The sequence below is a fragment of the Antedon mediterranea genome, chromosome 2, assembly GCF_964355755.1.
Source record: "Antedon mediterranea chromosome 2, ecAntMedi1.1, whole genome shotgun sequence".
In the NCBI taxonomy this organism is placed as follows: Eukaryota; Metazoa; Echinodermata; class Crinoidea; order Comatulida; family Antedonidae; genus Antedon; species Antedon mediterranea.
Window position 1 is genome coordinate 33,678,792 of NC_092671.1, and position 15,982 is coordinate 33,694,773.

At 33.8% G+C, this 15,982-nt stretch overlaps 2 protein-coding genes across 2 annotated transcripts in view; both read right to left on the bottom strand.

Moving 5' to 3' along the window:
* The window catches only part of LOC140040848 (uncharacterized), a 59,264-nt gene that overhangs the window by 22,081 nt on the left and 21,201 nt on the right, over positions 1-15,982 (bottom strand). The window lies entirely within an intron of this gene.
* LOC140041164 (uncharacterized) lies at positions 5,190-8,064 on the bottom strand. The gene is made up of 4 exons (XM_072087587.1): positions 7,920-8,064; positions 6,107-6,533; positions 5,822-5,927; positions 5,190-5,603 (listed from the first exon to the last, which is right to left on the bottom strand). The coding sequence occupies exons 1-4, from the start codon at positions 8,062-8,064 to the stop codon at positions 5,190-5,192; spliced, it is 1,092 nt and encodes a 363-aa protein (XP_071943688.1).

Sequence of the window (15,982 nt, forward strand, 5' to 3'; positions counted from 1 at the left end):
AGTTGAACAGCTCGAGTATAGATTCATAATGTTGCCGATTTTCTTTAAAAAATACTATTTTGATATATTTAATATACGTTTATACAAATGTATTAATTTACGATGAATGGAACATTCCAATCTCTGTTACACAAGTGTCTATTCCATCAGGCCTCGTAAAGGAAAGTACACCCATAACAGAAATTCGATCCATTTTTTTTCAATCTGTTTTACATCTATATATAAATTTACGTAAGGGCAAAATTCGGTAAATCGCGCCTTACTTCTAGAATTTTTACTCGATGGTATATAAAGTTGGTTCGTACTTTCGGTACTGATTTTAACCACCTGATGTAACCCTGTTTACTAATTAAATTAAGTTAGATAATTAGTTATTGACGATTAAAACGAATTTAGGTTCAACGATTTGCCCCAAATAGGGGTGTTTTCCGATCGTGGTATACACTGTCTAATGGATGTCCATCTTGAAAAATACCCGCCACAAAAATGCGAGGAGGCTTCGCATTTTCCTATCTCCTCCTACGATAATTGTTTTTAATAGCTGAAAACCGGTTGAACAGTTCGAGTACAGCATCATAATGTTGAAGACAGGCCGATTTTCTTTAAAAAATACTATTTTGATACATTTAATATACGTTTTTACAAATGTATTGATTTGTGATGAATGGAACATTCCAAATTATTTGGTTTAACCATACAGGTATAAATTTAGATTTATGGGCCCCCTTGGAGAATAAACATAAATAGTATTGCAATGCTGTACAATACTGTTAAGGTATTAACCACTTTTGATCGCAATTTGAATCGCAAATTTCTTACTGTGAGTGTTGGTACTGTTAGATGTAATATAAAAATATATACAAATAAACTTTATTACTGTGAGTGTGGGTAGGCCCTACTGTTAGATTATAAACATATAATATACAAATAAATAAACGTTATTACTGACAGTTGCTTCTCAACGTTTGTATTAATTAATAATTTAAAAATATATAAACGTCGTAGTGGTGTATCGTTACATGTACTTTACTATTTCAATCGACTATGACAGTGAGAGTTTTAACAAAGTACTGTATTAAATCGTAAATGTTTTACTGTATTTAGTGGTATATTATTTATAGGCCTATAAAACATGAAAAACAATATTTCGTTACTGAGTGAATAAGAATATATTTTAAAATGTTTCCTCTTTGTACCTATCTTCTTCCCCCATCCCTCAACCCTTAATGTTACATACAAAACACAAATTGGGTTTGTTTAAATGAGTCCAAATAAAAAAATTTGACTCATTTTGTTTCTCTCTCGGAAGTAATTCTCAGGGTGCTAATTTTGGTTGACTACATAAATCATTGTGTATATTTATTCGTTTCTGTAAACGACAATGTATTATAGTCCTGCGGTACGTACATTTGAAATCTCCATTTTCTTCTCGCTGGAAATACTGTGTATTCGAGAACCATCTGTGGGCACGACCTAGATGGTACGCGAGAGAAGCGAGCGTGCCATCTAGTTATATAAACATATACAAATAAACATTATTACTTACAGTTACTTCTTAACATTTTTATTAATTAATACTGTAATTTAAAAATATAAACGTCGTACTGCTGTATCGTTACATGTACTGTACTATTTCAATCGACTATGACGGTGACAGTTTAAAAAAAGTATTACATCGCAATGTTTTACTGTGTTTAGTGGTATATTATTTGTAAAACATGAAAACAATTAATATTTCGTTACTAAATGGATGAAGAATATATTTAAAAATTGCACCCATCCTCTTCCCCATCCCTCAACCCTAATGTTACATACAAAACACAAATTAAGTTTGTTTAAATTTGACTCAAACAATAATTGGTCTCATTTTGTGATAATTATCGTTTCGGAAGTAATTCCCAGTGTGCTAATTTTAGTTGTGTACATAAATCACCGTGTCTATTTATTCGTTCCTGTAAACGACATGTATTATTGTCCTGCGGTACGTGTATTGTATTCGAGAACCATTTGTGGGCACGAAACAACACGATTTATATATACACTAAGGCCCTGTTTCTGCTGCCAAGTAAATACCGTATATTATACGGTATTTTTTGAATACCGTATATATACGGTATTTTTTTGGCAGCAGAAACTGCGCTCATAAAATAAATACCGTATTTTGTATACCGTATTTTCCCCACAAAATTTGTGGATAAAATACGGTATTTACAAATTTATACCGTATTTTCTGTACCCTTTTCTGTTGCCAATAAAAAATACCGTATTTTTTTTTACCTGTGACATGAGGTCAACATCGTGTTGTGTTTTGATTTTTTGTCGCTGCGACAGTTGTTTAACACACGTGCGATAATGTGGACCGAAGAAGTTACCGTTTTTACTATTAATTTGTGGGGGGAAGCGAAACTTTCAGGAAAACTAATGGGTAATAAAAGAGACAGCACTATTTATAAAGAAATTTCGAACAAAATAAAACAGGAATACAATGTAGATTTGTCTCCGAAGCAAGTGAACACGAAACTTAAAACCCTCCGAAAGCAATACAACATTGCAAAGGACAACAACTCGAAGTCTGGGAGGGACAGAATTACTTGTCCTCATTACGAGGTTTTGGACCGAATTTTGGGAGATCGGGCCATAGCTGCCCCTCACTATCTAATGGATAGGAACCAGGCAGTAGGAGTTGCCGATGGTATGTACATTTTAATTTATAATTAAATAACTAGGCCTATAGCTATATAGCCTACTAATAGACTATTCTATAGTAGTAGGCATTTATAGCCTACCTATTATAGGCCTAGCCTTGGCATGGATAAATTAAAAAAGAGGAATCATGCTAAATGTACAGTAACAATATTATTTTCCATGGATTGTGTTAATAAATATAGGAGCTGAGGAAGAACAGCAGCATGAGGACGGCCCACATGTCGAAGATGTTGATGAAGAGAATGATAGTGTTGGTAAGAATTTACTTATTTTTTCAAGGTTTAATTTAAAAATAATTTTTAGTGAAGTACGGTATAAATAAATATGCAACCTGATTAACACAGTAGTACTAGATTTGTGTTCAGCAATGGTCATCATGGTTTTTAAAAAGAGCAATATATTGTAGTTCATTTGACAACAAAATTAATAATAATATTCTACTGAAGTTTAAAATTTTGAAATTAACATTTTTTATAAAATTGTACCAGTGACTGCAGATGATAGCCAAAATGACGAGGAATCTGACATTGATGATATACCACTACCTGATCAGGATGTTGAAGACGATACTATTCCTGGACAGGCCAATCCTCACCAAGAACAACAAAGGCTTGCTAGAGAGAATGAAGGTTAGTAAAATAACTAATCTAAACCTAACTTAAGTAAAACAAAACGAAATAGTGGTTAAATTAATCCACTTCCTTATATTAGTTTTCCTAAAGTTGTCTTTTTGTTATAAAGTTAATCTACCCCAATATAAGGAAGAATTAATAATTTCCAACACAAATTGGAACATTGATATATAGCTTCCAACTCATTTTGGAATTTATTCTGTTTTTTACAATTATTTTCTATAATTTGTTAGGAAATGAGCAGCCCTGTCGAAAGCGAAAAAAAACAAAATTGCAGGAATCTTTTGAAATGCTTTCAAAAGAGATGGCGAAGCAAGACAGGGAGGAAGAAGAAAGATATATGCGGCACTCTGAAAGATCAGCACAACACCACCGGGATTGGATGCAACTCATGGCGCGAGAGGCTGAAAGAAACCGACAAAAAGACAGACAGAGAGACCATCAGAGGATGATGCAGATCATGCAGTTATTTGCACCACAACAACAACAACCACCGCCACAACCACAACAATACCACCACCACACAATGCATAGACCTACACATCAAAACTACTACCCAACAAACCAACAACAGTCAGAAAGTCAAGCTCATCATTGTAGAATACCAGCTCGCACTAGTACACCAGCTCGCACTAGTACACCACATTACACTAGTACACCAGCTCGCACTAGTACACCAGCTCGCACTAGTACACCACATTACACTAGTACACCAGCTCACACTAGTACACCAGCTCGCACTAGTACACCAGCTCGCACTAGTACACCACATTACACTAGTACACCAGCTCCCACTAGCACACCACATTACACTAGTACACCGGCTCCCACTAGTACACCACATTACACCATTACACCAGCTCGCACTAGTACACCAGCTCGCACTAGTATACCAGCTCCCACTAGTACACCAGCTCGCACTAGTACACCACATTACACTAGTACACCAGCTCGCACTAGTACACCACATTACACTAGTATACCAGCTCCCACTAGTACACCAGCTCGCACTAGTACACCACATTACACTAGTATACCAGCTCCCACTAGTACACCAGCTCGCACTAGTACACCACATTACACTAGTATACCAGCTCCCACTAGTACACCAGCTCGCACTAGTACACCACATTACACTAGTACACCGGCTCCCACTCGTACACCAGCTCCCACTAGTACACCACATCACACTATCAGCAAAGCACCTGAATACTTTATTCTGTAGATTTCATGTTTTTGTTTCCAAACAACTTGTCTTTCCTTCTCAGCAACATGTAAATAATGTAAAAAACCACATTTATAATTATATTAGATATTTGTATTTTATTCTGTAGATTTAGATATTGCTTTATTTTAGAAAAAAAACATAGCATGTTTTATTAGTTATAGCATTAGTAAACCAAAATGCCTTTCACTCTCAACATTGTAAATAAAAACAGTGGTACAGTATTTCATATTACTTAACTCCACTTTATATAGTAATATACCTTTACAACTCAAAAAATGCAATAACATCATTATGTGCAATAACACATTCTTGCTTTAACTTATTTCATTCAGGGTTACTTGCTTCCGTCCAACTCTAAACTTATTTATATAATAATTAGTGTTTTTCAATAAAAAGTAAACATTTTAATGCAATTGGGATTGTCCTGTTTCTTTTTTTTTCTCTTCATTTTTGTGTCTTTTAGGACAAGGAATGACCTGGTTTAATATTTTTAAATATATGCATTATTTTTTACAAAACATCAAAAATTGCAGGAAAAGTGTCTTTAATAATAATGTTTGTATAGAACGGAAAGTAATAATAATTTAATAACAAATAAAATATTTTATTAAATAATGGAAAGTCTATGTCAGGTGGTTAAGTAAAGCATTCCTAATATCTACAGCACCTGGTTGTGGGTCGTTGTCACCTGCTACATCATTTTCTTGTAATTCTTGTAATTCTGGTAGTATGTCATCATACAAGTCATTCTGTTCTATGCAAAAGTTATGCAATATACAACAAGCATTGACCATCAATGGCACCTTGGACACGTGCGAGTCATTCCTACGCATCAGAATGCGCCATCTTCCTTTTAGAAGACCAAACGCACGCTTCACAACCATTCTGGCCTTGCTGAGTTTGTAGTTAAATAGCCTGTGCCGTTGGTGTTCATTTCCTCGTTGCGGAAAACCCTTCATCAACCATAGAAGTAGCGGATATGATGGATCACCGATAATAAAAATCGGCACTTCCACATTCTCCATGTTAACAGTAGTCTGTTAAATATGTAAAAATAAGAAATAAGGTTTTTATTCTGTAAATTTATTCATGAATAATAATTTAATTTGCATACAACCTCCTCATCAGTCAGTATGCAGACATTTTCACTGATTTTCTTTTTAAAATGTGATGCTGTTAATAATGTCAGTTTTTAATTATGTTAACTGCTCGGGGATTTATTGTACATAAAACATAATCTGTTTCGACCACTAACCCTAGGAAATAGCTGACCGTTTTGACCCTTTTCAAATAATGAAGAGTTCCTAAAAACTCTGGCATCATGTACCTTCCCAGGCCATCCAACATATGTGTCTGTGAATCTGAAACCAAAAGGGTTATTACCAAAATAATTACACAATTAACAAATAGACTATGTTTAAAACAAAATACAATACTTGATTTGATTAATAAGTTCAATTTTAATTTGAAACATCATAGTTACAAAAAAATGTATTGTTAGCCATGCAATAACACACACAGTACTGTAGTGCCAAGTTACCTTAATTTATGATCTACTACTGCTTGTAGTATAACAGAGTAGTGGCCCTTGCGATTGAAGTAGTCAGCTTTTGACTCTTTAGGTGCAAGAATAGGGATGTGTGATCCGTCAATGGCACCTGCACATTGAGGAAAGCCATGCAGTTCATTGAAGCCTGCTACAGTAGTAGTCAAGCGATCTCCTACTGGCCAAACAATGTAGTCATCGTACATGAGGTCTACCACTGCCTGACACACTTGCTTTATGGATCTGGAGACAGTAGACCTGTGCACACCAAAGCGATTTCCAATTGTGCGAAGGTCGCAACACGTTGAAAGTCTCCAAAGCGTCATGCCAACTACATGCTCTACGGTCATCCCATTACCAAAGTTTGTTGCTTCTCTTTGTAAACTTGGCCGCAGTATTCCACATAGAACAGTAAAAGTGTCTAAACAAAATTTTAAATAAGTTAATATTGTTTTTTATTTCATAAATCACCATTGTTGTAAGTACTGTAGTTCTCTAGCCCTTTCACTGATCCCACTAATCAACCAACTGATCATCCTAAACTAATAATAAAGCAACCCATCGTTTACGTAGCACTAGTAGCCACTGTGCAGTGCAGCAGTAGTAGTACTACTACTGTACCAAAGTAATTTTAGTAAGTAGTAGAAGACTCGGCATAGCCTAGAAAACATTTTTACAGGCTAGGCCTGCCTAAAAGCTAGTTTATTTATTAATATTTAGTTATGGGGTTAGAGGTTAATCCTCTAGAGCATGAGGCCCGGCCGCGATTTTTTTTTTCGTACATAAGTTGGGGACCCCCTCATGAAACGTCACAAAATAAACATGAATAATTCATAGTTAAATGTTCTTGTTCCGTGTGCACCCAAGCGTATAGCAACAAGAAGTGATTACACAAGTGCGGTACAATTCTAGGCCTATCTCCGCGCTGTTGTTGCGGCGTGCGATTTCATAGAAGAATAGCGGCGTTTTGTGTTGATTGTCGAAATAATCAGCCTTTAGTTTATGATAGTGTTTTTAATATAATTCATTACTAAAGAATTACGTGTTAAAATTATAGTTTCTATTAATACTATTAGGCCTATGCCTAATTATTAGTCTCTAAACATATGTCTATTCTAGTAGAGCTGTGTGTGTGTGTTATAGGTATGACACAATCCGAGTAATAAGTCAGCAAAATTAAACAATAAACATTACACAAAAATACATTTTTTATTCTCGTGGGTCTAATCTAATCTAAACCCATCTCATGTGTTCATATACGCGCATTTTTAAAGTTCCTTTGAGTAGACCTACATGCATTGTTTGATAATAAAATAGCAGAATTAAAAACAAATACAGTACACAAATTATAAACATTCTTTATTCTTGTGGGTCTAAGCTTTCTTTGGGCTATGTCCAATGAATTACTACTTAGTTTAATGTCTTTCCTAGCTGTCGATTAGCCTCGACTCGACACATTTTGTGTGAAGAAGAGTGCGCGAAGGCAATCGCGTAAATTGACTTAGAATCCTAGGCCTACTGTAGAAAGTATCGTATCGCAGTTGTGTAATCGCTTCTTGTTGCTATACGCTTGGGTGCACACGGAACAACAAATTTAACTGATGAATTATTCATGTTTATTTTGTCACGTTTCATGAGGGGGTCCCCAACTTATGTACGAAAAAAAAAATCGCGGCCCGGCCGCCTACTATACTAGCTAGTACTACGAGTACGTACCCTACTTTACTTGACTTTCAGCCAAATTATTTAAGGCCTCTAATTGTTATAATCAACAATAATAATAAATATAAATAATAATAATAATTACCTTTTGACATACGGACATTTTCTTTCCACAAATGGGCGGTGTAACGGTTGCAAACTGTTTCGTTCCACCAGTCTAAAGACACAATTGGGTTACGAGGTCGCCTAGCCGCAATCAAAACTACGAAGTTTTTTGTTACGTCTACCATGTTTATCGTCGGGACATGTAACACATGTGAGACATCGAGAGTGGAAATTCCTGAGTTACAGTGCGCACGCTCAGTATACTTAGGTCAAACACAGACTTCCTGTTCAAGAATGGCCGCTTGGGTAATAAAGATGAAATTTAACACGACCACCCAAGAAGTATTTTTAGCAGAAACGGGGTACTAAAAAATACGGTATAAAAAATACCGTATTTTATACCGTATTTTTATACCGTATTTTGAGCAGTTGCAGCAGAAACAGGCCCTTACACATACAAAATAAAATTAATTCTTACACCACATAAGATATAACAAGATAATAATCATATTTAAAAACAAATCTCTTTCAGATTATGACAGAATTCGTCGACAAGCACGTAAGTAAACTAAACGTTGATTTAACTGTGATAAAACGGCTTAAATATAAATTCGTGTTCATATTTTGTTATTTCTTTTGCTTTTTATTTCAGGAACGCCCTCTTGGGATGAAATGATAACTAATAGTAAGTAAAAAAGGTGGATGTCATACAAATATCTATAAAAATTGAAGGCCTACGGTGATTGTTATTCATATTTTGAAACAACTCTCTTTCAGATTATGACAGAGCTCGTCGATATGCCAGTGAGTAAATTAAAGTTAAGAGCATTATTTTGATAAAAAAGCATGTAATTAACTATTTGAAACTCTTCATATTTTGCTCTTTGTTTCAGGAACTCGTTATATCTTGAATGAAATCAATCTATAACAGTTACTCATATTTTAAAACAAATCTCTTTCAGATTATGACAGATATCGTCGACAAGCACGTAAGTAAACTAAACATTGCTTCAACTGTGATAAAACGGCTTAAATATAAATTCATGTTCATATTTTTTATTTATGTATGTATGTGTTTATTTATTTTTTTTATTTATTTTTCTCTTTATTTCAGGAACGCCCTCTTGGGATGAAATGATAACTAACAGTAAGTAAAAAAGATGGATGTCATACAATTTTCTATAAAAATTGAAAATTAAGTGTGACATAGTTCATATATAATTTTAATGTCACCATCAGGATGATCTGGGTATTATGATGACATTTTATTTCTTTCAAAAATACAATCAGCAATAAATCGACATAAATCATGCCTCTTTACCATAAAATACACAAACAAGATTAAATAGTTATTAATGCTTGGTTCGACCAAACAACAAGTTCCCAATCAAAACGCAACAGTTTAATTGTCGTTTAATATGTATCGGCTAATTATCGATTAATAGTATTATTGGCTGAGGAAACACGGTGTAAACATAAACAGATATATTGATGGAACGTACAGTAAATAATATACAATACACATAATTAAATGTAGGCCCGCCGTGATTGTTATTCATATTTTGAAACAACTCTATTTCAGATTATGACAGAGCTCGTCGATATGCACGTGAGTAAATTAAAGTTAAGAGCATTATTTTGATAAACAGGCATGTAATTAATTAAACTATTTGAAACTGTTCATATTTTCCGCTTTGTTTCAGGAACTCGTTATATCTGGAATGACATCAATGATGACAGTAAGTTACAAAGATGAATGCATTTTGTCAAACTTGATCGTGTTGAATGAATGTATCGATGATTTTACAACCCCAAGCCTTATACATTAATATGCTACAATCGATTATTTTACAAATACATTTGATTGCATATTGTGTCTTTTTCTTGTCTGCTGGATTTATTGTAGTTGGTAAAATTAACATGAATAAGACAAGCAACAGAACAAACAACAACGACCCAGAAATAGTTCTATAAAACTGAACAAGTAATGTAGGCCTACTTATAGGTCAAAGAAGTTGAAATTAAAGAAAAGATTAAAGCATAATTATAATGATGAATGAAAATATTTATATCCATCTAGTCATTTCAAATTTTACTTGTTTAGTAAATAACGGAGTTTCACGATCATGTTGATTAGATATCTTTTTAAAACGTTATACTACCTTGATAAATAAAAATATTCATATTTCTCTAGTAGCTAGATCAACTTTCGTATGCACTTTGAGGTCCAGAGAATTTGACTTCAGAAATTGGTTTAGGATGGTCAAACAATCATTATAGGCTTGGTTACACATTTTTAAAATGTGGCGAAAGGTCAAAAGGTCAGGGTGAAAGGTTAACAAACTAAACACCAATAGGTCCTTAAATCTCGACAACCACTGGTCACAGCGAGGTAATTTTGGTCTCAAATTGATCAGAAGGTATACATTTTAGTCAAAAATTACCGAAAATGCCATTTCTGACCTTTGACCCACAACCCTGGGCATCTATTTATCTCCATAACTACTGGTCGTAGACACTTGAATTTGGTTTTAAATTGTTCGAAATATATATTTTGTTATTTGTTAAACATTTTTAAAAATGTTACAAAAGGTCAAAGGGTCAGGGTCAAGGGTTATATGAACAAATAAATAAAGGTATTTGTATCTCGGCAACCACTGGTCGCAGCAAGTCAATTTTGGTTTCAAAATGTTCAGATGGCATACATTTATATTCCGTCTAATGGGGCATTTTAGTAAAAATGATCAGAAATGCCATTTCTGACCTTTGATCCACAGGGCATCTTCATATCTCTGTAAGTATTGGTCGTAGAAACTTAAATTTGGTATCAAATTGTTCGAAATATACATATTTACATTCATTGTAATAGAAAATGTGGTAAAAAGATGAACAAAAAATAATATTACTAATGTTTCAAACAAAAACAAATCTCTACTCAACTTATCCTTAAACAGTAATGTTATGCAATAACTGATACTTTAAATTGTTTCAATTTCAAGTACTAGTTATTGCTGTCCACGAGAACATTTTGATATAAACGTCAAGCTCAACAGTTCTTTACAGAATGCTAAAAGTAACTCGCCTTGTGTATCCGATTAAACGCCCCAAGCATTTATTGTTCAAAAGGGTTTTTAGGGGGAGGGGATGCATATTTATTTGGGGTATAATATTGTAACATGTATAATCAAATAAATACCACCTAGATGTATAAAACTACAGCACAATTAATATCAAAAAATGATAAAATTATGTCAAAATGCTTGGTAAATTGTAGATTATGGTAGTTAATGTGATACAATTATTTTGTAAATGCATGTGGCTGATCGTTTATCCCACATGGTGTCCTATTGGAGGAAATGGTGGCGTTTATTTGAGGGAGGCTTTTATCCAAAGCGGGTGTTAATTCGAATAAATACTCGAGCTCAACAGTTAAAAATGCTAGAAGTAACTTACCATAGTTAAACGGGCATTTATTTATTCAGGGAAGGCGTTTATTTTGTTTGGGTGTAGTAATGGTAACATGTATAATCAAATAAATACACCCAAGATAAAAAAAAATAAATATAATAAGAATAATAACTGGATTAAACCTCATTCTATCCTTGTGCAAGTACAATCATGTAATAAAAGGTATCAGAGACAACTATAGACCAATTCATTGTCATTATTCCGTATCCCTGTTACATAATATTTTTGAATGTTACCGACAAAACTTATACATAATATGTATAAGTTTTGTCGGTGTATATTATACACGTCTGTTCCCAGTGTAGATAATAAAACAATATATGTTTCTGGAGATTTATTATCAATACTATAGGGTAATGCGTTTAAGAGCTTCGGCTCATTGCATACCCGTTTTGTATCAAATAAGTTTATAGAAATATTCTTGTGAAAGAAATACTGTATTATTTTGTTGTTGATACAAATAAATGGTACGTATATAGTACCGCGAATGATACCACTAGAAACTTTGACATGTTTTAGGTACTGAATGCATTGACAATAAAAGCATCAGAAGTTATCATGATAAATTCATACTACAACAATGTACTACAGTACACAAGGGTGTTTTCAGGAAAGCTGGACATATTGTACAATAGTAATGAAACTATGTATTGGCATTTAAAAATATGCAAAAATTGTTGTCAAATTGTAGTCACAAACAAACAGATGATAGAATGAAGATCCATTATGAGTGCAATCGTGTCAGGATAATGATATGTCATTGTTTTATTTCATTATACTGGCACCTGGAGAAGATCCATTTAATGTTATCTATGACACTGTCACTATTCTAAAAGACAGAAACATTTCGTTAAAGAGCATAAAGAAGAAAACGAATCATGTAAAGTACCTTTTATCAGTTGAGAAACAAATTATAATTATTAAAATTAGAGTATTTATTCGAATTAACACCCGCAAATAACAAAATGTTTATTTCAAACAATTTAAGACCAAATTCAATTGGTCAGTAGCATTTCCGGTAATTTTGACTAAAATTTCCCATTAGACTGAATATAAATGTATACCTTCTGATCAATTTGAAACAAAAATTACCTCACTGTGACCAGTGGTTGTTGAGATTTAAGGACCTATTTGTGTTTAGTTTGATAACCTTTCACCCTGACCTTTTGACATTTCGCCACATTTTCAAAATGTGTAACCAAGCCAATAATGATTGTTTGATCATCCTAAACCAATTTCTGAAGTCAAATTCTCTGGACCTGAAAGTGCATATACGAAAGTTAATCTACCTACTAGAGTATATATCCATTGTGTCAATTCAAATGTTTCATGCTTTCTCTATTTTAGGTGGTATCGGAGAAGAACCTTAAATTTGCCTTTGAGGAAAACAGTTCGTAAACCAATGTAACGGTTGTTATTTCAGTTCTGTCAATTTTGTGTAATAGTCTAATATTTGACAACCAATTAAAAGTTTCTGTTACTGAATGTATCATACCATAGGCCTAGTTGTTTTATATTTGTTGTTGGTGTTGAAAGTCATATCAATTTTATATCTTGCAAAAAAAGGGACATAATAATTATAATAATAAAGAAGAATATCGGTATGGAAAAAAATGTACTGTATAAAACAGATTAAAACAGAATTCCAAATGAGACCCAGGTGAAAATTCCAGTTGAGACCAGTTGGAAATTCCAATTGGTCCAACTGGTATTCAACTGGTCCAACTGGTTTTCAATTGGTCCAACTGATTTCCAATTGGTTCAACTGGTTTTCTGAACTGGTCAGCTATTTTTTCCAACTGGTTTTCAATTGGTCCAACTGGTCGGTTTTTTCAACTGGTTTTCTCAACTGGTCAGCTGTTTTCCAACTGGTTTTCAATTGGTCCAACTGGTTGATTATTCCAATTGGTTTTCCCAACTGGTTTTTCTAACTGTTTTTTTTCCATAACGTCAACTGGTTTTCCCAACTGGTCTCCACAACTGGTCTCCAACTGTTTTTCCCCCATCAGGTCAACTGGTTTTTCAAGCACTACTCAGTAGGCCTATAGGCTGGTTGTTTTCTTAACTGGTCCAAAACAGATTTTGCAACCAGGTAAATTGGTATTTCCCAACTGGCTTTTATAACCAATTGTGTGCAAGGAGAGGGCAGGAAGGGTAGAGGGAAGTGGGGGGGGGGGAAAGGGGGGTGGGGTAGGATGAGAGGGAAAGGAATGGTAGGGAAGAAGGGGATCCTCCTCCGGGAGGAAGGATATGAGCTAGTGCGCGCATAGTCCCATAATGACTTATGACAAACTGATACAAATATGTCAATTTAATTAATATCATTATTTGTAAAATATTCAATTATTATTGTGTAAAATATTCAATTATTGCTACAAACACAAAAAATTAAAACGAAAGTAAAATTTTTTTTTGAAATAATTGACGAGCATGCGCACACCAGTGTAATTCTCGTATCAACCAATCAAAACATTGCTCTCTTAACGACCAACTGTCCAAAACGGCTTCCTATTACTGTGCGTCCTGGCAAGAAATCGTTGGATTAAACTGAGGCATGTTCCTGCCTAGCTGCTCCAGTACATATGACTCTATTTTGCAGTATTTTGATGTTTTTCTATTCCAAAATGGTTGTACAATTTATTTGTCTCAGTGATAATGTCAGGAAAGTGTTTTTAATCACACATTTGGCTGGACGGCAGTCACACATATCGGCTGCATATCATGGCGACGGTGGCAATCAGGACCGAATGGATACAGAGGAACAAATTGCTGTTTTATAAAAAAGGTGGTAGGCCTGGCTTGATGTATAATTTCTAAGTATTATCACTCCCGGAGATCGACAAAAAAGCATCCCTAGTAGGCTTACAGTAGCTAGCCTATTGCATATAATAGGGGCCTAGACTCTAGGCTTAGGCCTAGGCCTTGTTTTATTTAGGGGGCACTGCAGGGTGTCAGATGAAATTGGTCGCGTCTGAAATCGGTCGCGTTTGAAATCGGTCGCGATAAAATCAACTTCCGGTATTTTGTATGGCGCGCCGCTAGAGCTATACGTTTAATGATATCGGTCGCGTTTGAAATCGGTCGCGCTATTTTGCATGGGACGCACTACGATACATTTTTAATGAAAACGCTAATTATGTTTTTAGTTAATTTTGAATATAGAATTTCTAACTAATACTATTAATATTTTGTTTACCTCGATCGTTATTATTTTTTTAGTACAGTAGGCTTAAATATAAATATTTATCTCATTATTTATAAATAATTTGTGTTTTCATTTTATCTTACAGGTGTCAATGAATAATTGTAATGTGTTCGTTTAGAAAATCGGGTTAAAAAGTGTTATTGAATATTGTTTAAGTTTTTGAAAAGATTAGCATGCCACTGTTTAAAGTTTTAAAAATGTTGAATTAAACAAGTAGACGCGCATATTGCGTATTTTTTTTTATCACAGTTAATTACGAAACTAGTTCTATACCTGCAAGTGGATACCAGCTCAATGAGGTTTATGCAATAAAGGAAGATGATGTATGACGATGATTTTTACGTTCGATATCCGCCACTCTTACGTGAGCATGGTTTTAGGATAATACTAATAAAATAATATGCCGTTATATATCAATCTAAACTGTACAATGATAGGCCTAGTGATTATTATAAATGTATAGAAAATATATAGAAATAAAAGATATTCAAAATTAAAAACTATAGTATTGCCGAAGTACGTAAATTATATACTGTACATCATTTCACCATGGAACTAGGTTTCACAAAACACGTTCAGGCCTATAGATGTTTTAAACGTATGGTTATTAGTAATAGGCCTATTATACGTCATCTTTACATGTCCATGGACAACGATCGCCGTACGTGTTTTGTCCATGATTTGACACACTAGTGCGTGTTTTTTTTTTAAGGGAATCCCCGTCAGCAAAATAACGTGCAGTTAACGTCTGCATGATCATAGAAGGCGCATCCACGATATGATTAATGGCCTATTTCGGGGTTTATTTCAGTAACTCGCCTTTTAACGATCCGCATATAATAATCATTTTTTACTAGAAAATATTTTAGGCCTAAACATTAGAAATAAAAATATACACGTGATTTGCCTCAACAATATTCATTATTTTATAGGCCTAAACTTAATATTATCCTACATAACGTACGGACATAAATAAAATAGAAATTAAAATACGGTAAGGTAATCCAATAGTAAGTTTTTAACGACATGGATATGATATATCTGCCACAGTATGCATAAGTATAAAAATGGATACGCTGGCTTTACGGGCTATTATTATATTGTTTGATTAATAAAAGACACAGACGTATATTCTCTATATAATATATTAATTACACAGTACATAATAAAATAGAGGTAAATTATTATATGCCTAATAAAATATTTAAACGTGTTTAGAAATGGCCATTTAGAAAAGACACAGTCCTTCTTCTCCGAGACATGTGAAATAAAAAAAAAATGATAATAAATATTTATTAACCAAAATAAAAAATATCCACATAAATAATCTAGTTCCTAAAAAATATCAATTAAATAAACTATATAAACGAAGAAAATGTATATCCCGCTAGCATGCATCTCGCTCCATACAAAATAGCGCGACCGATTTC

Bases quoted from the DNA above. Each gene is read 5' to 3' on its own strand.
- LOC140041164 (XM_072087587.1), bottom strand. From the start codon at position 8,064: ATGGTAGACGTAACAAAAAACTTCGTAGTTTTGATTGCGGCTAGGCGA. The intron at 5,928-6,106 runs GTAACTTGGCAC...TTTTGGTTTCAG, and splicing joins GTAGTAGATCATAAATTAAG to ATTCACAGACACATATGTTG. The intron at 5,604-5,821 runs GTTAGTGGTCGA...CATATTTAACAG, and splicing joins ACGGTCAGCTATTTCCTAGG to ACTACTGTTAACATGGAGAA.